Genomic DNA, 23,141 nt, shown 5'->3' with positions numbered 1-23,141 from the left:
AGTTGCTCGAAACAGCGCGTTTCAATGCGCGCTACCACGCTCAGTCCAGAGAACGTGCGTTATAATCGGACCACACGGCAACCTGAATCAGATAAGGGTCAGTTATTTTGTGAACGAATTGTGGTCGAAATTCTACAGCCTGTTATTGATATGAATAATCTGTACAAGTTTTATTCATCAAAACCTATATGATACGTGACTAAACCATATACTTGTCGCTGGTGATATACACCTCGTGCAATGAGCATGGTCGTCGTCCGTGTGTCCTTGGGCAAAGCACTTAATAATAATAATAACGTAATAGTTCCAATCCAGTGGCCACTAACGGTTTCAAATTTGGCAGAAATACAGAAAAATTACCCACAAAGTTTCGTACTTACTCACGGGCGATGCGACCATTTATGGTGAGCAATCGGACACCTGATTATAACATGGCAAATCGTTCCGGTCGATGATAATAAATCAGGCGAGGATATAGAAACCAAACTTTTGCGCTATGTAACCAAAAGCTTAGTAAGTTACAATTCAGAATATTTAAATCATCGAGAGCGTGTATAAATATTAAATACCGTACAAAAAATAAAAATGTACTTCTATTTAGGCAGTCAGGGAATTCACGTTTATAAACGTGCAACGTTAAAGTACAATAAAGTAAACTTTACGGCTTGAGTGTTGTCTAGTCTAGACTAAGACGCCGAAAAGTTTAAATTGAATAGAAGACTAAAGAGGAAATTGAAGCCATGAGTAATATCAAAGTAGGCTTACTAACTTTATTTGTTTACGAAACTTTTAAGTTAAATGTAGGATCAAATGTCATCGGACCATGATCACTTGGTAATGGGTCTGAACCTTGAACAAGTGTAATTTAATGCTTTTATATACACACATATCGATATATTATATGTTTGTACGGTGTCGTTTACTGCACACAGCAGACTTGCGACAGTTGTCTAAAATTATACCAGTTTATTGGAGCGTTATATAATAGGTTGGGGTAAGATTGAACACGCTTTAATAGTTTACTTCTTTTTACAGAAATATTTACAAAGTTATAAACCTTTTCCCGCAACCCTAAAAAAGCTATGTTAATTGTTCAAAACACGATCAGGAAATATAGGATTCACGTGCTAACACTATCTGGTATTACTCCACAGTATTTTAACCATAACATGCTGAAACAATTTTGTTTTGGTTGTTTTAATGCAATATTTCATCCTTCATTGCGAACTTCCACCCGCCCATATATAGGGCATGGTATCTCCTAACCGTTCAAGTACTTGCTTGTTTATTATCACTTGGTCTTCCCTGGGGTCGATATTTCTCAGCTTCGGGTAACTTTCTGGTTCCGTGTGTATAGTTGTGTTGCTGGGCACTTTCATTTTATCTGCAGGTATTTGCAAAAGTGATTCTTTGTGATATGTGTTAAAGTTTCTCCCACATGTGTTTAAAAAGAGCTACAGGCAGAGTACAAGCTGTTCAGATTTAAATTAAAACTCTTAAAAAGTATACAAACCAGTACAGAATATAATATTCCTGACATCCTATGTTCTGATACAACACACCTGAATGAGTATAAAGTTTCTGCTCCGACTTTATTGGAACAGGGAGTTCCCCTTTCAAGTAAGTTGCTGTTTTAGTACCAGCCTTGGTTGTGACGTCATCAACAGCAATATCCCATGAATTGAGAGTTGAATGTTGGGCACGTTTTGACACGAGGTTCATTATCTTATCAGCCCTCCGGCGCCTCTTGCGGGCCGCTGCTTCACGTAGCTGATGTCTCTCCTTGTTTATTGAAGGGATTTGCTTAGTAAGGTGGGGCAGCATGGCTGTTTTGATATGTCCCGCTGGTTTTAACACCTCTTTTGGGTAAGATGGTTCGTAAGGAATCGCTTGAGGTACGTACTGCCCTCGACGTAAAAGTTTCTTCCCAGCTGGATAATCTGGGTGCTTTGTTTTGGGTGAACGAGGAGGTCGTATTACAGTACTTGTCAGCAGGGGACTGAAAGAGCAGAAAATCTGCATTAAAAATCACACAAGCATTGGAATTTTGACTTTACGAATCTGATGATAATTTCAACATTTTTTGTTTGGTTTGTATATGAAACATTTGCCTGTTTAGATGATGCATCAAATAAGGCCTACTGTCCCACTAACTTTTCGGTCTCGTGTATTTTAACAATATCTTTCCAAGGTTTTGGACGATTTTGCATCCACGCAGCAGGAGTTATTTTGTCGACGATGACGATATCAGAAGGAGGTTCTAAACATAAATATGTTCTGTGCCTGAATTCAATAGGAAAATATGTATTGCAAAAAATAATATGTTTTGAATATATAGTACGGTGGGGTAAGTTGAGATACCTTTGGCAGATTAGCACGTCACATCCCATATTTCCCGAATGTGTTTCAATCAGTTAATTACTCTCTTTTACATTCTTAAGGATACGGTTATACAACTCTTATTATTCTTTGTTTACTACCATATTAGTCAATATAAATAGATTTTGCCGTTATTATAATATAAAATTAAAAAAAAACTCAACGTACCGGTAATAGTTTGTCCAGTATGTTGAAGGTATCTCATGTTATATGAAGGCTGCAGATCAATTGCTCCTCGTGCTGGAGCCTTCTTATTGTCCCCTTGCCCCACCTTGCGACCAGTGTTATTTTGATTGCACCAATTTTAATATGCGATAAATGTTATTTTATTTAGGACTAGATTGATATTAATGAAATTAAATTTAAAAGCAAACTAAAAAACGCAATTTTTTTAAATCTATTGTTTAATTTTCACATCAGAATATAAAGGAATCATTAGGTAATAAACGAAAATCTACTTTTGATAAAATGTTTATTATAAACTACCTGGTCCTATTGTAATCTTTTGCTTGTTTGGCTCTTACCAGACTTTTAAATTGCGTCACATCGGTTGGGACGCTGCTTACCGTCACTCTGAAACAAATATTTTATAAAATATGTTGGGTTTTTTATAACTACTCAGCCCAGTTTATTTAAAAGTACAAAAATGCTGGATATTTTTTAAGGGAAATATCTATTCGGAAACTTTTGTTTTAACGACCCATCAAGTATTACTCTTCATAGACCGTTATATAAAGCTTTGGATATTTAAACACTTTCTCGAGTATACCTTAAGTAAGCTTCACTTTAATAAGCTATGCTTCAACACAATCTAAAATAAAGATGTCTTTACTGTAAAAAAAATAATTGCAATAACATCAATGACTGGTGTGTTTACTAAAAACTTTGACACATTCGTGTAATATAGCTTCAACACAGAGAATATCAGTAACAGAATACTCACCTCTTCGGGCCGTTCTCAATATGCATGAGGTAGGTGCCGAATGACGTCGGAAGATATTTGTGTATCGGATACATTGACCCCTATAGTTTTACACGACAACTTACGCTTCTTGTCTATAATCAAAACAGAGCCTTTAAAACACCTTTTCACCCTTCCAAACGTAAACAAACTGAATCACTACGCGAGTATCCCGTACAGTGCTACATGAAAGAAGTTGCTGGTAGTTGGGCGTTACCTGGTTTCAAGTTAGGATAAATTGACAATGGGTAAAGTTTCTTCGCATGTCCTATGCGACCCTGTAGGTCAGAAGAAACCGAACACTTGTGTATGTATGACACACGCCTGTATTTGCTTCGGTTACAGAGATTTCTGTTCAGGCATTGTATTCCTACCAAGCGGAAAGGTTGATCGGATAATTTAATCAAAGCAATGTAATCGTGTTCGATTTTTGTTTCATTATATGTTATGAATGTGATGGGCAGTTATTAATTTATTTTTACGATACGCTCGTGACTTTTTTACTTTATTTTTACGCTTAGAAAAAAATAGAGTATAACAGGTAACTGTATTATGGTAAATATCGATACCGCATACAGCGCCGCAAAAGTATGACTGTATACCATGCTAAGTATGGCAGCTGTAAGTTACTGGTCACGCTGCATTACTTGGCTCGCTCTCTGTGATATATTTTAGTCCGCATGCAGTGTAAGGCATTATATACTTTCTACTGTAGTTAAAGTTCTAGAATTTTTCGAGCGCAATGGCAGCCAGATTAAAAGAGGACGAACGACGGCGAAAATATCAACATTACGCCGATTCTTCGCCCCTAAAGACTTCGATAAGCGAGGAACAAATTAGGAAGTTGGTCGATGGGAAATTTTCTGAGCAAAAGACCAGGGTATACACACAAAACAGAGGGTATATACACAGCAAATATACTTCAATGTCGTATATTTACAAAGTTTTATTTTACAGAAGAAGTTTTATCTTGGACGGAGTGCGTGAGCATGTTCATAAAAGTAATGTTGTGCCATCGTATAACGCATTTAACGACCGCCACGCACAAACCTATTTCAGACAACCAGCCGTGCAGGATATGCTTAAACGGGCAGCGGCCACTGGAACAGTAAGTTTACAATGCATTTGCGTTTATTTCCTCCCCCGTAAAGCCATAAATGCTTTCTTTAAAAAAACACGCAATTTATAGGGTCAGCTCATACCAGCATTCCAAACATTTAAGTTGTCAAAAAGGAACAGACTTCCCGTAACCCCCGGTGTGGACGAAAGAGTAAAACGAGAAAGAAAGTAAGTTGGCCAGATTATATTTTCACAACAACATTCCAACTTACACGACATAAAACAATTTTAACCACTTTTGTTTATTACGTCTTATTGTATGATGTTCATAAAATTTTACACATCTATGCTATTACCGTTGTTTTGCTAAACCGATACGGTAAAATAATGGCTGCTATTGGGTGGTGGGGTAAGACGGGACACTTTTAGTACATAAGTTCCAAATATTCTGATCGTGCTTTAAACAATTAACAAAGATATGTTGTGATCGGGAGGATACGTTTTTTATTTTTTTAATATTCTTTGTTTACTACAAAATGGAAGGTAAGAATAGAATGAAACGGTGTCCCAACTTCCCTTATCCTAATCTATAATATCTTCTCAGATTTGTCGTGGACTCGATCCGAGTAGACAGTTTAAAATCTCGGAGATATCCTGTCATACCGAAATACAATGCCCTTGATGATATCCACGCAAAGACTTATTTCAAAAAGAAAAGCGTTCGGAATTTGTTGTTGCGAACGTGTGACTTGAAAATATAAGTTACGGTCAAAAACCTAAACAAAACGCATATAGGACACTAGTTTATTGTGACTATGAACAATATGTAACCTATATACGCAAAGTTGACGCATGTGTTATTGTTATGTAATATATTTTAATATGTAATAAACGCTACGCGCTGAAATGTTGCAGTAGTGGTAATGTAGTAGGTAACATCGTTCCAGTTGTGAAGCAGGAAAACTAATTTTTAGTATTGATGCTTGGAAAGTCGTAAATGTGACTAACTTGGTCAAATCGCTTTGCTAATGGCGGTAAACATTAAGTTAAGTCATGTTTGTTTAACCCGGTGTCCAAAATGGCACCGCTGCGCTTCGGTAACCAGGCTTGTGACGTATGAATGTAGTTTAAACACTAAAACTGACTTTACTGAGTGCTGAGATATTGTAAATATTCCACTTAGCAATATTATGAGTATACTAGCGGTCACCTGGTGACTGGCAGTGGTGAAATGTTTTTAGGATATGGATTCGTTTGTAATAAGTTAGTTACTCCTGCGTGAAGAAAACGCCGGTATATGTACCGGCTCAAACGCTGTGGCGCAACTTCAAACAGGACATCTGCGTTGTGGTAGTACGTACACCCCTGTGGTAATACGTAACCTATTCAATTTCGAACGTATGCTGGTCTGAGTTATGCAGGATATAAAATTAACAGACGACCTTTGGAGTATCAAATCGAAGCGCTTAATCAAGGTTATTGTTAAAGTATGAATATAGTTATATATGTAGCTACAAGCGAGTTTTCGCTGGTTCGCAATACTAATATGGGCAAAGTATACAACATTTTTCTATTATATTGGACCCAGGGTTTAAGATAGATTAAGTCACAATGGAATGCTGGTTGTTCACGTACATTGGCATAGCTACGTGCAGCATTGTAGCTTTTAAGTTTGTTTCGAAAATTGTTCATGCTCTTCGTATTTACGTCTTCCCAACTGTACCAAAATTCAGCAAATACGGAAAATGGACAGGTTAGTTCACATTTTTACCATATCTGCATACACTGTTAGTTTAAACATAATATATGTTATATATAACCATTTTAGTCGTGTGAAATGTGTTACCAACAAAAGTTTATTAAACTGTTATAATTGTTTTGTTACTTTCAGTTGTGACAGGTTGCACATCCGGCATCGGAAAGTCTATTGCAAAAGCGGTAAGGAATTTAATTGACATTTTTTATGACAACACGTTGCTTTAACTTTTAAGCGAATTGTTATATAGCTTGCTGCAAGAGGTCAAAACATCGCTTTGATAAGCAGAAATCCAGAAAAGCTGAAAACTGTAGCGACGGAGCTGGGTAAATTGAATTAGAGTAAACAGGCGGTGCACAAATTTATAATCTACTTAATCTGCAGAGACAAAATACAATGTTCAAACGAAATATCTTGTTATCGATTTTACGCAAGACGAAAGTATTTACGAAAAAATAGAGGAATTTCTTCAAGGAATGGACATTGGTACTTTGGTTAATAATGTCGGAATGGCAAGTCCATTGGCTTTCTATCTGGATACAAAAAATCTTTCTCAAATTCTCCCGGCTATTATGAAAGTCAACGTCATGTCTGTATTTAAGGTATATAAGCAGTTATAAATAAACATCATAATTATTTAATATCCAAACAGATACCTTTTTGATATTTTTATTAAATATGAGTTTCCATGGCTACACTTCGGCGCCGTAGCACAGTTGGTTAGCGCGCCTGCTGCCTCTAACCCAGAGGTAATGGGTTTAAAGCTTTTCGCTGCTACTATTATGGGCGTATGTGTCTTTATGCAAGACACTTAACGGGGATTGCTCCAACAATGGTCACTAATGGGTTGTCCAAATTATCAGCCACACGTAAAAAAGCCCCCCCCCCCCTTTTTCTCAAAAATATAATCAGCCACAAAGTAACATATACTTGTTAACACGTAAGCTGGTCCGAGGCGTATGAAACAAAACACCCGTGTTTAACGACTCGTTTTTCGGCCACGGAAGGATAAAGTAGGAAGTTACATAGCATTTTTTTACTCGCTTGCATTCTCTTGCTAACCAAACTGTACAGAAGCAGTTATGCAAATTAAAAAATCTTTTATTTTCAGATGACTCAAATTGTGCTTCCAGGAATGATGGAAAGAAAGCGAGGTCTTATTCTAAACATATCATCGGCAAGTTCTTTGGTACCGGTGAACGGCTTTTCGGTGTATGGGGCAACAAAGGCTTTGGTGAACTATTTCTCCAAGTGCATCAGCAGAGAATGTGAAGGACATGGCATAACAGTACAGGTTCGACAACTTTCATTTAAAAAAAAAATCGATACATTGTTGCCATGATTTGCGACTGTTGAGACAAATTAGTCCCAAGCATATTACTTTACATATTTTATTAAGAGCGTGAAGCCCTTCTTTGTCTCCACCAACATGGTAAACAATGTGAAACCAAACATGCTGGTTATGGATGCCGATTATTACGTCAACTCTCTTCTTGGAACTATCGGTAAAGAACGAGAGAGCGACGGATGCTGGCAACATGGCTTACAGGTAATGTTCTATTAAACAACAAAAGATTTACTTTTAAATTAATAGTATTGATCTAAAAGTGAGCGATGTTCTCTTATTCAGCAGACATTCGTGCAGACGGTTATAAACTAACATAATTGTTAAATAACTAAATTGACAGGGTTTTTTTGTGCGTCACATGACCGAAGGAACTTTCAATGCATTAATGAAAAGAAGAATGAAAACTATGCAAAGAAATTTATCTTTAGCTGGTAAAGCAGCGAAAAAAGACAATTAATCAATTTTACAAAATATTATTAGACATCACATGAAAGTTACAATTTTTTATTAATTTATTATAACCAATAAATGATTTAAAATTTCAAACTGGATATGGTAAAATTAAGTTAATATTATGTTTTTTTATTGCTGGACATTTTATTCAATTAATACATGGAGAAATGGTGACTGTTACTTCTTTCCGATCGCGCCGAAGCAATGCCAGTCGTTATTACGCGGGTGTTCTGTTATAAACATCTCGTGCCCACCTCCGCGTAACTACATACAGTAGCTTGAGGAAAGATGGGACGTGTTTTCACTATCTTTTATTGTCCCATTTGGTAGTGAACATAAACTATTTATAAAATTGTCCAACCGAAGTCTCACGGCTCGAAAAGAGTTTGTTAATTGTTCAAAACACAATCATGAAATATAGGAACTGGGTGCGAACGGTATCCCATCTTTCCCCACAAAACTATATTTGACTTTGTGTTTTTTTTGTTATGTATGGTTTGCAATTGAAACAGCCTATAAGGGAGTATTGGTTGAAGTAATATTGGTTGCTGTTGTTTTCAAAAATCTCCTCTTACCGGTGTCGTGATATATTTGTTCCGATCGTTGAACTTGTACCCGGCGCTATACTGCGCATAGGTTAAAACAAATATAATGTCTATACCCGTTCCATATTTAATACTATACCCTCCGTTGAAAATGTTTTAGACACGACGCAAGATGAAACTTTAGTTTTCTATTAGATTCAGCAGAACTGAACTAAACAATGCAAAATACGAACTATATTCTTTGTCTTTGCTTGACAAAATAGAACAATACTAGCAGAGGTAAGTGCAACAATATAGTGATTTGGGTGGATGTTTATTTCGTTAGTGATAAGTGATAATTATCGGTAAAGCATGATGTCTGACGTAATCAGACAGAGCCACGCCAACAGTACAGATGATAGAGATGTGCCTTAAAACGGTGCAAAAGTGATTAATAGTATTTTGCCCCGGAACGTTTTCTAGCAGCTCCGTATTTAAAGACCTTGTATTGTATCTGTTCCGACCTACTGCGCGTGGGCATTGGCGCCCGATGTCGTAATATATTCGTTCCGACTGATATATTTGCTCAATAACTTATACCCTGCTAATTTAAATTGCTAATTGCTGCAAGTAAATATAGATCACCAATTCTCCGAACTAAATTGCTGAAGGAATTGTTGTCGAAACGTCCTTAACAATTTGGTTGCTTTCGCCATATAACCAAACACATTTGTAAACAATTGTTTTTGTTGTCTGACCTAATAAAGAAACAATAGCTGCATTACAAGTTGGACATCATCGTTTCTGTATTAAAGGTAAGTGGTTCTTTAAAATGTATTTCACGTAATTAACTCATTAAGACAGCGTACGGTTGTTTTTTTACTATATACCCAATACCCTGCAATGTAGGTATATTATGTTTCTCCTAACAGAAACGGCTGCAAATTAACAAAACAAAAGCAATTGTAACGACTTAGAGGTTTGTTTGTATAAGCTAAAAACTGGCGGTGAAGTATTTACATGAAACCCATAATGTATTGACCTTCAAAGCTCCAAAGACTATAGAATAGCACATAGAGTAATACTGCCGCTGGTGACCAGTGAAAATTTTGGTTTCAAAATGTTTCTTACGTCTCCCTGATACTCGCTGTATAATTTGTTTTTAAAAAAGTCGGGGTTCAGGTCAAAAATTAACTTTCAAAATGCACGAAATCGTGCTGCGTCACCGTATTTTCCACACGAGCCGTCAAATGTTCGATTATTACGTCATAGAATGCGTATTACCACCTTTGATTTCTACGTTACAGATTACGTAATTTGTTTGTTTTTTTGGATTTAGGGGTTAAAAGTAGGGGTTATGGTTGGGTTAAGGGTTAGGGCTTGGGATTTTCCCTAGCAAAAAACAGTGTGAAAACAAGATTATAACGTGCTGTACAAACGAAATATGTCACTACTGTGATGTAATAAATCGTTAACGTTATGCAAGTCAGGCGAATTACGGTGGCGAAGCACGTTTTCGAGCATTTTCAAAGTTAATTTTCGACACGAACGCCCGATTTTTTTCGAAAAAAAATTATACAGTGGGTATCAGGAAGACGTAAGGAACATTTTAAGACCAAAATTTTCACTGGTCACCAGTGGCAGTATTACCAGCACATAGCATGTTGATGTTGACTTGAATGATTTTGGTTTGGCTATTACACCCATTTCCATGTAAAGTTCCTGCAGCTATATCAATCTGTAAATATATTGCATCACTAAATTAGGACTGATTAAGGTTTTAAGCGCAGGTACAAGGAAATGTCATTTTTGCACAAAATAGTGTAACCAATAACTTAGTGTTTCATTCACAGTATTTTTAATTGATATTGGAAAATCTGGGTAAAAAATCATGAAGGAAATGTTAAGCTAAATATTTTAACATCATATTTCACGCTATAACAAACTGCCAAAAATATTCTTATTACCGTATAACTTATTTGCAACGAAAGTAAATTTTAAAGTTGAGTTACCTACGAATCTTTGACATATCAATATCACAGCTCTGTAAACTTCTCAACATGTTAAGAGAAGCCTGCTTCAAGCTGTTTATAATTTAATATCATTGTTAAAGATAAAATTGATATTTTTTACCCCAACCATAAACCCAAACATATTTAATAAGATGATAGCCTACCAAATAAAACACAAAGACATTCATTTAAGATTGAAAAAAGCATCTTTGTTTTGTTTCTAAGATACAAGATACATCTGTCTGTAGCTGTGGAAAATATTAGCATGTTTACTATTTTTTCCCCTCATTGTACTTTTTAATAATATTCTGAATCTTGTTTGTGTCCAAGGACTTGTCTGCAACAAACTCGGCTGCACTTTTCTATCTGTGAACAATACACACTAAACTCATGGATACAGTGTCAGCATTTTTTTTGTCTTTAAAGTTTACTTTTTCAGAACTGTGAAGTTCAGTGCCTATTGTATTGTACGTTTGGTATGTAGACCACTAAAGTACACATTGTTTAGACTGAGTGCCTAATAAGTACATACCAGATACCATTGAGATACCTTAACAGCAAGGTGGCATACGAGAGCAATAGGAGTAGCTAGGTGGATGAATACACTGATCAGTGTGCTGTGTGCATATATTTTATTTTTGCAGTTCTATGATGGATATATAAGCCTTTGTATTGTTGAGTTTTTCTCTTTAGTCGATATAAGGACTGTTGTAGTGTTATTTTTTCTGTAATATATTGTAATGCCCTTTGGCAATACCGCTATACGGAAAACTGACGTTTAAATTGTACATAGCATAGAGTTTCATACTTTCATACAGATACAGAATTATACTTGGTTCGCCGTTTAAAACTAATACCAGTTCAATCTTTTCATTATTTTTATAGCCTTAGTAAATACCAATCAATATACAGCATAACAACTATTTAGTATGACTAATTTACCCTGAATAAAAAAGTGTTATGCAGAAGGCTTTAAAATGCTGACTTTCTTTAATTGAAATCACCATTTCATCTAAAAGTTCACACAAAAAAATTCTACTTCCACTTGTTTGTGTAGGACTAGTGTGTTGCAACACACTCATGATCATTTCTTTACCCAAGTAAACCTACAGTTTGATTTTGTTGCTCATAGCTGTGCAAACACAGAGCAAGGCACTGCTCACTTGTTCCCAGTCAGCATTTTCGGGTCCTGTGTAATCTTCTCAGATTGTTGCAAGTCAAGCTACAAAACAAGTAGTAAAAAGACATTGCTGTCATTTTAAAACATAGTTAAAATTATGAGTGCATAAAAGTACTGATTCACGCAAAATGAAGATGTTAATTGTCTAGTATTTTTTTTTAAATTGAATTAAGGTGTTTAGTTATTTTGAGATATATGTATATTAAAATGCAGTTATAAAATCAATACTTTTATTAAACTGAAAGAATGTATATTGTAGCTCCCTTACATTCTAAAGGAGTAAAAACAGTCAAATGTAGTAAACCAGTTTAGCCGTGTAGTTAAACTATTATTAAGGGTTGTTTTACATGTTATATTGCCTAAAGGAGTCTTTGTATTCATTCAGTCAATTGCCAGTAGTGAGTTTTCTATAAGCGATTACTAGCACCGCATGTTTCTTTATTGCATTCTCTTGGAACCTTGTTCCAAACTGTTGTTTGGTTTTGCCGGATGCCAACAACTGTTGGGACGTTGTTATGTGCGCTCTCCGTTGTCCAGCGGAAATAATTCGTTTCCAAGAAGGTATTGGGTTTTGTACAGTATTTCGTGTGTGTTGCAATCCATAGAAGTTATCGTAAGTGTCGTCACTTCTAGCGCATTGGCTGCGCCGAGATTTATGATGAGAAAACGCTTTTGGAATCGTGCCACGCATCAATACCAAACTCATGATTCATCAATTAGCTGTGACTTAATTGTTCCTTAATCCAAGGTGCGAGATACACTTTCTGCAATTCAGCATTTCGTCGTAGCTCGTGGAAGATCCGTACGCTGTATAAGTAATTACATCATGCTCAGCTATTGCCTACATTATGCGACATCATCACTTCGTACGTCATACCCCGGCACACTATGTTCGACATTTAATTTAAAATCCGCACCAGGTTTGAGCGCCGACGGCTACTGTTTTGCACAGAAGCAGTTGAGCGGTTTGACGACGGTCCGCAGTTTCCACTTATCGCTAAATTAAATAATGGTTAGTGGAGGTTAGAAGCTAGTGGTTCTCATAAGGATGCGAATCAATTACCCATCTAGAAAAAAGCAAAATTCAATTGTATAAATCGCCGAACAGGTTAACCAGTTTTGAGATATTTGGTTATTTACGAACGTACGTCGACAAAACTTGAATGCTGTATTGACAAACTCGATTAGAACCTGCGAAAACATTCATTTGAAATGGTTTTACTCTAGACTAATTTAACCGTTGACCGAAGTTCTTAATTTTATTGTTGTTTACGACGGACTGTGTAGAAACCAAAGCAGGAGCTTCGAGACTTCCATGTATAACCTATAACTCGCGCGTTAATTACGACAGTTTTAGTGCAATAAGCGAGTAGTAAAATTAGAACCGTGCTGGAAACGTCACGAAAAGGCTGCGTATCATGTTACTCTTTCACGCCTAAAATGCCACTGGTTTATGTTTCAATGGAGTTATGTCAGTCGTTTGTCTAATGCTGAAACGTGAGATTTTATTAGCAAGTGTACTGCAAAATGAAATTATAGGAGTTAGCTGTTCGCTATTTCATGCGCAATTTTTGATTGACTGTGCGGTCGTACGGCGTTATAGATTCGCCCTATCTACCTAATAGCTTAATCAAGGGGCGTTCGTTAAAGTGTCAGGTGTTACTGTTTACTATGAACTGTCGCATTAAGGCTATATTATGTGAATCGCCCCTTGTTTTTCGTCAATTTCCCTCTCTTGATCCGTGGCAAACATTCTGTCGTCCGCTGTCGGTCAAGTAGATAATTAATCCGCTTCACACCACGTGTGTAAAGTTAAACAAAGACCAAACACGCAGTTCTGTGGTTGGGCCACGAAAGAAAGTTATTCATTTGGTTTGTCCAGGAGCTAAAAGTTCAGGCTTCATTTCACACCAGGAGATCGGGTAGAAAACCAGGGTGCATCACCAACGTTATGCTTCAGTCAGTTTCAATAAAATTAGATTAGACAATCTTTAGCTGTAGGTTCAGAATCTTATTTAAGTCAAAATGGTGTAAAGTGTGATGTATGATGTGTCTATATTATCAGTTATACATTCGCCCTGTTACGATACGTTTACATTTGTTTCAATTCACATAGTTTATCTGCTAAGTACCATTGCGACACGGTGTATTATTGTTCTGATTTATACTTAATGTGGATTCTATTGTCCAATTGGAAGTGTTGATATCTGAAGCTTACCAGTGGACGCGGTCCATCACTGTATGTGCGTGTGTGTGTGTAAAGTCGTTCATTGAAGCCAAGACCCCATACATACCAAAGCTGTAAAATGATGGACGCCGACATGCACTCTAATTATGGTTTAGACGCTGTCAACCCCGATCAGCTTTATCAAGATATGATACCAAGTCTTCAAGGTAACGCAAATTACTTGCATAAGCGTAAACATTAGCCAAGAACGAGTTGCTGTGACTCTCTGATTATTGCGTAACGTGTGTTATACTAACAAGTGTGTTTGGGAACGATAGCTGGTTAAAAATTAATCGCGTATGACCTTTCTGTGATACCTTACAAGGCTACAGCTGAATACTGACAAGGTAATTTGCTCTCACGTTTTCTTTAAACCACAATCTTTTGGCTGGCTTTGTGCTGACCTGTTAACCGGATGGACTACGCGATAAATTGATTCACTAATTAATCAATAATCTCAAATGTTGGATGTCTTGTAATAAGATTATGTGTTACGGTATGTGGCGTGGAGGTTGCCAGCCAACAACAAACACGAGGTCGTGTGTTTCAGATTTGCTTCGCTTTCCCATTATAGGTGTCGTAGCTATTTTCGCCATTTTAATAATACTTTGAATTAATTATTTTGAGCGGCTGAAAACGAATTGTTTGTGTGGCTGGTATAACAACCACCCTTATAAGCGAACTTTGCTTATTTATTTTTTCATAGTATTGCGTGTTCCATACTTTTAATTGTATATTACTGTGTAGGGAGACAACATCAGTTGTTAGCCTAAGGTATACAGACTAAAACACCGCGTAAGTTATTTTAATTATCACACTTTCCAAGATAGTTCATATGACTTTGTTCCACACATACTTCCTAAGCGGCATTCAGCATGTTTTAACAATTCTTGCCACAACCAACATTTAAGTAAGATTGCTTGTCAACGCACATTTTGTCACCTTTACACACTACCCGTTTGGCTTGACGTCATTCCAAAGCAAAAATATCGCCAAAGGGGTCGGATAAGTATGAACTTATTTGCAGATTAAACGAACATCGAGTCTGTGGGTTCCAGAATTTACCGTAAAAAACAACAGCAAGCCTCCGGCATTGAATACTGCGCCGTAATCTTGAAAATCTCGGTCACGGTACATGTCTGTCTACCATCACCTCTACTTTATATATTGCATGTTTACCTGTGCGGTTCTCGCATATTTTGGGCCAAGACGAAGTCCATGCTTAAATAGATCCGCCGATGTTGTATAATCTTGTTAAGCGTGCAGTCACAGCCAAGAGTTAGCGTCACTTTTTAGTTTTTTGATGGTGGCGAAAAAATAGTGTTGAAAGCCTCATAAGCTTTGCAGAAAAAATTCAAATGATTAGCTCGCGTCGGCAATGGCTCGCTAATTATACGCCGTTGAATAACCGGAACCGGCTGTTTCATCGATGAGTAACTTCGGCAGGCCAGCCTTCCTCCTCATTCATCACATTTATTGCGTCTTCCTTTCCTCGCGCGACGGAGGAATTTGAACTTGAGTGGCGGTTCGTGATCGGCACAGCCTGCTGTTCATTTCGCCGGTCGCACAATAAAGAAGTTACAATAATGAGATAGCGGACGTTTTTTGAGTTTAAGTTTGTTTTTGAGGAAAAAATCGCCTTCGGTATTTTAAGTCTCACCGGTAACCCAATGCGCCGATATGATTTTGGAACCATGCACCCGGAGTTCGGACCGGGCTTGGTATTGTTTAGCAGCCGTCGCCGATCTATTGTTGCGACGTTTATCGCGGACTCTGAAACCGAACCCTAGCTATTCAAATCGAAGTGTACATCCCAATTCGAAAAAAAAAATGTATTTTAAGCAAATTAGTAATTTATAAACTCAGGTGTAAATGCAGTAATGAGAAAATTTACATGCTCAGGTAGACCGCATTGGAACATATAGCCGAACAGGGTGCGTTTATTTAAGTACTGTATTAAGTATTTCTGGTCAGTCATAGCAATCGTATACGCTGTAGTCGATTGGTAGTATAGGAATAAAAAGTTCAACATGAACTACAGAGCTGCATATAAAAGAATGCAGTTCGGCTTGTGGATGGATCCCAGAATGTCAGGTAACTTTCCAGACTTCAGAAGAACCCCGCTCTGCGTTCCAAAATGCGTATACTGCATAGCATGTATATAAAATAATGACTTTTATTTCAAACGTAAAAATGGTATCAAATGCTCTTAAAAAGTAAAAAGAAAACTAGATTTGAAGATTTTTTTACCTGTACCTGTATGGTAACACGAGTCTGTGAAATAAAATGTTACTGAAAGCAACCGAGAGTTCTACCAGTAAAACTGGTTGCTTGTATAGATATAATACAGCTTATCAAATCTGCGGTTCGTCATAGCCCTGCTAACGCTCAAAACCAATGTTCTTGTGGGAACATAGGAACGCCTTTAAGTAGTAATGCATTGTACTGGGTTGGTTGATTACACGTAACTCTCAATCGATTAATCCAAGTTTGATGACTGTGTTAACTCATGAATTGCGCATTTTATTAATTGCATGGATTAACGATTGTCAGGTTGTGAGTAATTGTGTTAAAATTCTAATAAAACGTTTATTCTGAAACGTTACCATTTCATCAAACTTTGAACAAGTTTGGGCATCGTTCACTTCAGTGCTTCGTTTTAATACTCTGCCGTAAGCGATCGGTATGTTTACTCATCGGAGCCTATAACATTCCCAATTTATTTTATGTTTTGAAATACTCTACATGCTGCTCTTGCACTCCAACAGATTCTCCAACCTCTTTGCATGGAAATGGGCCTGACATCGGCGCCTTCACCTACGGAATGCCACACCCCATGAGCCCCGCTCACCCAATGAACCCCAGTCCAACAGCAGACGTTCCAATACATCCAATCTCCCCGGAGTCAGTTGGTATGCCCGGGGGTTTGATCAATGGGCATGGGAGTGACCATGAGTCTAATACTTCGATGGTGGGAGAAGGAGATGGCGTGAGGACATGTAAGAATGATATGTTAACCGTATGTGGCCTTGATTTAAAAAGCGTAGATTCCTTGCTAAAACAAAAGTTTTGAAATCGACAAACAAGTTAAGGCGATTGAAGTTAGTTATCACATAATCGGTGCGTTTTTCACAGTTTGTGCAATCTGCGGCGACCGGGCAACAGGCAAGCATTACGGTGCGAGCAGCTGTGATGGCTGTAAAGGATTTTTTCGCCGAAGTGTGAGAAAGAATCACCAGTACCAGTGTCGGTAAGTTGTTGTTTTGCGTTCAATTATCGGGGACCTAAATAAGTGTTCTATAATATTCTGCGTGGTTACCATGCTTGGTATATTATATCATGCATATTTTAGCGGACGCCATCGTTAGCTTGATTCGGTTAATTTGATCTTCCTTGGGACGGCATTTTGCTAGTCATGTTTCAAAAGTTCCATTTTATATTCATGTGTTGCGTGGCCTTTTCGCTTTACTGCGGATTGCAAAACGTCAGTAATTCATATTACGTGTGGCTCGCATTGTGTTGGCGGTGCCGACGCGTCTCGCCTCAGGCTGCTGCCTGCATATTAATCATGACAACACACACCCTTACCACCAGCAATTAAATGCTCAAAAATTGAACCCACACGCAGATTCAGTCGAAATTGCACTGTGGACAAAGACAAGCGAAACCAATGTCGTTATTGCCGACTAAGAAAATGTTTTCGAGCTGGAATGAAAAGAGAAGGTAAGTTTCCACAGATTCCTTTTCTGCTTCCAATTAAAGAATTTCACCTTACGGAGAGCAAACCATAAGTCGGTATTTGTACATTCGCTTCATATTCCTTGACTTTATTTATTTTTACTTCCCGTTATGCTCGTGATATGAGGATAAGCACGGGGCATAAAACAGACGAAAAAAGTTTTTCGATCATTTTCTAACGATAACTGAACCTGCGGTTGAGCAAGTCCGATTTTAGTTCGTTTTATCAACGGGTTGGGATGAGAAACGAAATCAGTTTGATGCGATAAAACAGTGTACAACCAAACAAACATTTTCTAAAACCTTTGAGCCGTTCGTCTGCACCACCTATTGGGATTTCACACAGCATCTTTAGGCCTTGAATTTGACGGACGCGGCTCCACTAAATGATAACACTGAAGATAAAACAGCAATCGGGGCAATTTATCCAAAATATCAAAGCAATTTTCTCTTCAAAACTTTTCGAAATGCCATGCTTGTTATAATTGGACTCGGTTTTATTCTCGTTGTCTTTGATGTCAAAATAATTCAACTCAAGTTAAATAAATCGTGATCTTCTTCACGTAGTTCACCAATTTCTATCCGTGTTGGGATGGGAATTTGTGTATTTATTATCGAGGGGATTAGAAACGGCGTTATACCTCGGACGACAACAACATCCCTGTGTATACCCAATAAACGCAAAAAAATATTATGAACTAAAACCGAACACTAAAGAGGGTTTTTTTAAGTTGCAATCAACTAAATTAACCTTAATTATCCAGCCGTTCAAAACGAACGCGACAGAATAAGCACAAAGAAATCAACCATTGACGATTCTGCTTCGTTGTCGGTTACAACACTGTTAAATGCGGATACCATGTCGAAACAGGTAAACTCCTTAAGGTTTGTTTCATGGATGGCAACTTATATGGTAGGGTGAGGGAATATGGGCACGTTTTCGTTATTTTTTCTCGTTCTATTAAGCGAAAAAAACATTGGTGGAAAACAAAAAACATTCAAAGAAAAAATAAAGCCATATTTTAACGGCTTTTATACCGTTGTTAATTGTTTAAAACACGGTCAGGATATTTGGATATTATGTGCTAAAGGTGTCCCGTCTCACCCTACCATACTACATTATAGTTAAAAATTGGCGGCACTCTTCTGTATTCCTTGCTATTTCCAACGCTTCACCGCAAACCGTTTCTCCGAGTTCTTCTAGTTCTCGTGTATTACGTCATAATGGGTGCCACATGTCTTTGATTGGTCTCCAGTTGTTTGAACTGGTATGACCCCATTGTGTCGCATAAGTCGGCGGAACCAATCATTGCCGTTTTTTCCGGGATTCATCATCTGCGACCACGGGTCGTGAACTCGTATCTCCTGTCACGTGACTTGACCGCCGCTAACTGGTGGCGAATCACGTGGTTCGCCCAACCCCGCACGTTTTTTTTTTGAATTTATTCGCACGAAATGGAAATAACGACTTTCGGCAAAATCGTTGTGGGAAAACGTGTTGTTTGTGAACAATTTAAAGGTTTAGTACACAGCAAATGTTGACGCTTGTTAAAACGATCGGCGCCATGTTGTATACGTGACCCACAGAACCCCGAACTTGAACGCGTCGCTTTGTCTTCCATCTTGTTTTCCATGGGCCGGCCTATATTTGATTGCTCCGGTCTTCACCGGTTAATAATTACTCAGGAGTCTTGATAGCACCACTCGCTCCTATTGTCTTTCGCCCGATAACGCAGTGAAAATTCGTGAAAACAGCACGCAAGCGGTCCTGCTGCACGCAACGAGTCTCGTCAAAGTTGCAATATTTGTATGTGTCGCCACGTAAAGCTTTTATTTGTTTAAACGCCGCTCAATTTACAGCATTACAACCACGCTTGGCGGTTCGGCTCGCCTGAAGGTGTGTTCCAATCAGGGTTTAAACCCGTTGTACATCGCTTGTCAAGGTTAAACCTCATTTAGTCGCAACCGCTCACCAACAGATGACGTATTAGGTTATTAGCAAATCACGGCCGTTGTCGCGACGGGTCGAATCGACCGATAATCCATGGAATATAATGTGAAAGCCTTGCAAGAAACATTTGAATGACGATAACAGTTCACCCATTTGTTTCGTGGCGAAGATTACACAACCGGCGTAATGTTCCCTCAATACAATGCAAATATTTAGCCCTTGCAAATATAGCTTGATCGTTGGTTATCGAAACGGCTGTTTGTAACGCAAAGCACTATGACGATGCAAACCCAGACAAGGTCACGTTGCTCAGGGAGAACAGCCCAACTATATTTTAACTTCTCCATTCAAACTTCACCACAATACGAATTTTGAAATCTGTTGAATAAAAACGTGAAGCCTAATTATGTGAATTCTTTTTCTCCACGTTAGTTTAAATTTTATACTGTAAAACTAAACAAAATATTTTTATATTGTTCTTTCTGCAGCCCTCTGCAGGTTCAGCGGGTGATGTCACTGATACTGTATCCATTGAGAATAAGAAGATAGCATCAGTAAACGACGTTTGTGATTCCATAAGGCAGCAACTCCTAGTGTTGGTGGAATGGGCAAAATATATCCCAGCCTTTTCAGAACTTCCTTTAGATGACCAGGTATTTAAATGTTTATATTCGTTTTAATAAAATCACCCCTGTAGTAGCTAAGGGTTTAAGCTAAGGTTTTAATAAAGCATTAAAGTCTGTTTATGGATGCTTTCACAGCCACCATGCCCTCATATAACAGACCCCACCACATCTCTACAAACAAGTTTTTTAGCTTTTTTTATTCTTTTGTAAAACAACTATTAATTTTTCTTTTAAGTTTAATGTATAGTCTGTGGGGTAAGATGGGTCACCTTTAGCACATAATATCCAAACATCCTGATCAAGTTTTAAAGAATTAAAAATGGTCAACGGAAGTAGTGACGATAAGATTTACAATTCTTTGAATGTTCTTTGTTTACTACCAAATAGGACAAGTTAATAGAATAAAAAGGTCTCCCATCTTTCCCTACCCTTCTATATTCCCTTAAGCATATTTGAACAATTTATTAAACCATGTTTTACGACACAGGTGGCATTGTTGCGTGCACACGCAGGTGAGAACTTGTTGATGGGCGCAGCCAAGCGATCATTGCCATATAAAGATGTACTTCTTCTTGGTAATGACTTCATTATTCCAAGGTATGATTAGTAAATAGTGGTCTTGTATACAGCCACACCTTATATTTCTTTACTTAAATTTGTGGAATGCTCTGTCTATTGGTGTTAACCATACCAAAGCTTATTAAAATACCAAATAAAGAGTAAGGCTACATTGTTTGCAATGATTGTTAGTTGAATTGCCTAATTATATGAAGGTTTAATATCAACTTTATTCATAGCAAATTTTCCAGGCATTGCCCTGAGGTTGAAATCACAAGAGTTGCGGTTCGTGTCCTGGATGAGTTGGTACGACCTCTCGCGGATCTCTCCTTGGATGCAAATGAGTTTGCTTGTCTTAAAGCAATTGTCTTTTTTGATCCAGGTAAAACTACATGTTGTTTTTTTTCATTGAATAACATCATCCTGATTCTCATACTTCTAAAATGATTCTCATGCTTCTAAAAAGCTTACTTTCATGATGATCTATGTGCTAAAAAGTGGCTTTTAATAAACTAACTATAAACAGTAATATTTAATACAACAAACCATTTAGATGCTCGTGGCTTGAACAACCCGACAAAAATCAAGCAAATGAGATCCCAGGTTATGTGTAACCTTGAAGATTATATCAATGACAGACAATATGATTCTCGTGGCAGGTACTTGTTTGGCTTGCATTATTTATTCATTATGTGTTTAAGATAAAGTTGTTTGGAAACCTTGAACTAGGTAGTAGGTAAAAAGCTTGGAGGTTTACTTAATCAAAATATAGCTTAAATATTTTTAGGCATATACTAGTGTTTAAACATATTGCACACTAAACAGGGTTAAAAGGGTTTTATTATTTATCGAGATTACCTTGAATAAGGCATGATAGCACTGCTTTTTTTTGCACATTATATTGTTTAAATAACAGTTGACATTGTGCCTTCAAACAGATTTGGTGAAATACTTCTTCTACTGCCAACCTTACAAAGCATAACTTGGCAGATGATCGAACAAATCCAGTTCGTTCGAATTTTCGGCGTTGCAAGGGTGGACAACCTTCTACAAGAGATGTTGCTTGGAAGTTAGTGAAATGTTTTATAGTTTTATAATAATGCAAATGAAATTTACGAAGCTTAATCATTCTTTTTTAAAAGGGAACTTTGGGAGTTTGACATTTTTATTAGAATTAACTTACCTTTTTATTTTTAGGTGCAAATGAAGCTCAAGCAAGCATGATTCCTGCATCAGCTGCACAATGCGGTGCAATGGGACCTGGGAGCCCAACTCATATCTCCTTGGCTAACGGCATGGTCCCATGCTCACCTGGCCTTATGACAATGGGTGAGAAGCCACCGAACATGTCACCTACCACTCCTATCTCACCTTCCATGCCACAAAACATGGGACAACCCATTGGTATGGAGATTGACAGCCACGTGCTTCTGCAACCAAAGTCTGAGATTTTATGAGCTATGCAAATATGCAGATGTGCAAATGACACCAACAACTCCAATGCGGCGTTATGCATTCGCACAGTGTTACTGACTTTAAAGCGTCTCTGTTAATTTTGCTCTAGCTGTATCCACAACCGCTATCACGCAATTATTCTTTTTAAAGTTGAAAAACTACAGCTGCACAAGGTTGAACTGGCTCGTTGATTGAATAATTTCTTTCATTATTTTGTACATGTATCACTACCTTCTTTATTCTCAACTCTTTAGCTACTGTCTGACAATTACTAAGTAGCTACTCTATTGGCTGATACTCCCAAGAATATGTGGAGTTAATGCAACAAAGTCTCATTCACCGCTATGCACTAATGTTGATGGGATAGCGATACGACTACAAAGAAGTCCTTGTCCTTTTCAAAGTTTCTTTTGTGTTAAGTTGTTTTTATAAGTTAAATCATGTATCGTGCCTGAGAGTCACTTTTATCTTTTCGTCTTATAAGAATAATTGAAATGTTGCCAATGTTTGCTTGTACACCCTATCCACTTCTGAGCTTGCCAAACCCCTCCCAGCTCCGTTGTTACCACGAGGTTTGTGGTTTAATGAGGTAAGCTAACTTTTACCCTGTTGATTTGACCAAGCAATATACTCGCACTAAAAAAACTGTTGTTTGTGACAATATTATGGTGCTACTGTTCTTCTTGTAATGTCAAAGTTAATAAGGATTTTAAATTCAATAAGATAGTACACCTGGAATGAAACTTTGCTTCATACGTAAAGCGATAGTTTTGTGTTTTACACAGAAGCCCGGATTTCATATTGAGTGTTGAATCTCTATTGTGTAATTACATAAGTCTTCTTTTAACATGTATTCAACTTGTGTTCATTCCACTTCATTTCCGCAAAATTGAAATCCTGCAACTATTTCACTC

General features: G+C 37.5%; 5 protein-coding genes and 1 long non-coding RNA gene across 14 annotated transcripts in view; 4 read left to right on the top strand and 2 right to left on the bottom strand.

Moving 5' to 3' along the window:
• Positions 1-517: 517 nt before the first annotated feature.
• Positions 518-3,651, bottom strand: LOC104265515. Its single transcript, XM_018817873.2, has 6 exons — positions 3,323-3,651; positions 2,866-2,952; positions 2,548-2,672; positions 2,155-2,260; positions 1,563-1,999; positions 518-1,384 (listed from the first exon to the last, which is right to left on the bottom strand). The coding sequence occupies exons 1-6, from the start codon at positions 3,394-3,396 to the stop codon at positions 1,218-1,220; spliced, it is 996 nt and encodes a 331-aa protein (XP_018673418.2). The 5' UTR covers positions 3,397-3,651; the 3' UTR covers positions 518-1,217.
• Positions 3,652-3,940: 289 nt separating this feature from the next.
• On the top strand, positions 3,941-5,304 carry LOC100178654. The gene is made up of 4 exons (XM_002130500.5): positions 3,941-4,240; positions 4,298-4,448; positions 4,530-4,627; positions 5,004-5,304. The coding sequence occupies exons 1-4, from the start codon at positions 4,083-4,085 to the stop codon at positions 5,158-5,160; spliced, it is 564 nt and encodes a 187-aa protein (XP_002130536.1). The 5' UTR covers positions 3,941-4,082; the 3' UTR covers positions 5,161-5,304.
• Positions 5,305-5,967: 663 nt separating this feature from the next.
• Positions 5,968-8,421, top strand: LOC100176329 (very-long-chain 3-oxoacyl-CoA reductase-like). The gene is made up of 7 exons (XM_002130520.3): positions 5,968-6,152; positions 6,291-6,337; positions 6,406-6,481; positions 6,540-6,757; positions 7,267-7,449; positions 7,555-7,704; positions 7,844-8,421. The coding sequence occupies exons 1-7, from the start codon at positions 6,011-6,013 to the stop codon at positions 7,958-7,960; spliced, it is 933 nt and encodes a 310-aa protein (XP_002130556.1). The 5' UTR covers positions 5,968-6,010; the 3' UTR covers positions 7,961-8,421.
• Positions 8,422-9,157: 736 nt separating this feature from the next.
• Positions 9,158-23,141, top strand: hnf4 (nuclear receptor). 6 transcript variants are annotated; one of them, XM_026833558.1, is made up of 12 exons: positions 13,773-14,066; positions 14,927-15,030; positions 16,668-16,898; positions 17,035-17,149; positions 17,528-17,622; positions 18,402-18,508; positions 20,077-20,241; positions 20,702-20,811; positions 21,012-21,154; positions 21,326-21,431; positions 21,711-21,841; positions 21,970-23,138. In XM_026833558.1, the coding sequence occupies exons 3-12, from the start codon at positions 16,724-16,726 to the stop codon at positions 22,227-22,229; spliced, it is 1,407 nt and encodes a 468-aa protein (XP_026689359.1). In that variant the 5' UTR covers positions 13,773-14,066; positions 14,927-15,030; positions 16,668-16,723; the 3' UTR covers positions 22,230-23,138.
• LOC113474140 lies at positions 9,859-11,689 on the bottom strand. Its single transcript, XR_003395801.1, has 2 exons — positions 10,493-11,689; positions 9,859-10,218 (listed from the first exon to the last, which is right to left on the bottom strand). It is a non-coding gene; the product is annotated as an uncharacterized LOC113474140 (long non-coding RNA).
• The window catches only part of LOC100184119 (PAX-interacting protein 1-like), a 30,620-nt gene continuing 21,328 nt past the window's right edge, over positions 13,850-23,141 (top strand). For all 4 annotated transcript variants that reach the window (XM_026833929.1, XM_018817872.2, XM_026833928.1 and 1 more), the window contains exon 1: positions 13,850-13,857. The gene's annotated coding sequence lies outside the window, so the exon portion shown is untranslated. The remainder of the gene's footprint in view (positions 13,858-23,141) is intronic.

Source organism: Ciona intestinalis, chromosome 3 (assembly GCF_000224145.3).
Source record: "Ciona intestinalis chromosome 3, KH, whole genome shotgun sequence".
NCBI classification, from domain to species: Eukaryota; Metazoa; Chordata; class Ascidiacea; order Phlebobranchia; family Cionidae; genus Ciona; species Ciona intestinalis.
This window is presented reverse-complemented; position numbering and strand designations above follow the sequence as displayed.

Excerpts from the sequence above, each read along its gene's own strand:
- LOC104265515 (XM_018817873.2), bottom strand. The coding sequence starts at position 3,396 with ATGTATCCGATACACAAATATCTTCCGACGTCATTCGGCACCTACCTC. Across the intron at positions 2,673-2,865 it reads AAAGATTACAATAGGACCAG|TCAAAATAACACTGGTCGCA; the intron begins GTAGTTTATAAT and ends AAATTGGTGCAA. Across the intron at positions 2,261-2,547 it reads TACTGGACAAACTATTACCG|AACCTCCTTCTGATATCGTC; the intron begins GTACGTTGAGTT and ends ATTTATGTTTAG.
- LOC100178654 (XM_002130500.5), top strand. The coding sequence starts at position 4,083 with ATGGCAGCCAGATTAAAAGAGGACGAACGACGGCGAAAATATCAACAT. Across the intron at positions 4,449-4,529 it reads GGGCAGCGGCCACTGGAACA|GGTCAGCTCATACCAGCATT; the intron begins GTAAGTTTACAA and ends CGCAATTTATAG. Across the intron at positions 4,628-5,003 it reads AGAGTAAAACGAGAAAGAAA|ATTTGTCGTGGACTCGATCC; the intron begins GTAAGTTGGCCA and ends ATATCTTCTCAG.
- LOC100176329 (XM_002130520.3), top strand. The coding sequence starts at position 6,011 with ATGGAATGCTGGTTGTTCACGTACATTGGCATAGCTACGTGCAGCATT. Across the intron at positions 6,758-7,266 it reads ACGTCATGTCTGTATTTAAG|ATGACTCAAATTGTGCTTCC; the intron begins GTATATAAGCAG and ends TTTTATTTTCAG. Across the intron at positions 7,705-7,843 it reads GCTGGCAACATGGCTTACAG|GGTTTTTTTGTGCGTCACAT; the intron begins GTAATGTTCTAT and ends CTAAATTGACAG.
- hnf4 (XM_026833555.1), top strand. The coding sequence starts at position 13,979 with ATGATGGACGCCGACATGCACTCTAATTATGGTTTAGACGCTGTCAAC. Across the intron at positions 14,067-16,667 it reads TATGATACCAAGTCTTCAAG|ATTCTCCAACCTCTTTGCAT; the intron begins GTAACGCAAATT and ends GCACTCCAACAG. Across the intron at positions 17,150-17,527 it reads AATCACCAGTACCAGTGTCG|ATTCAGTCGAAATTGCACTG; the intron begins GTAAGTTGTTGT and ends ACCCACACGCAG.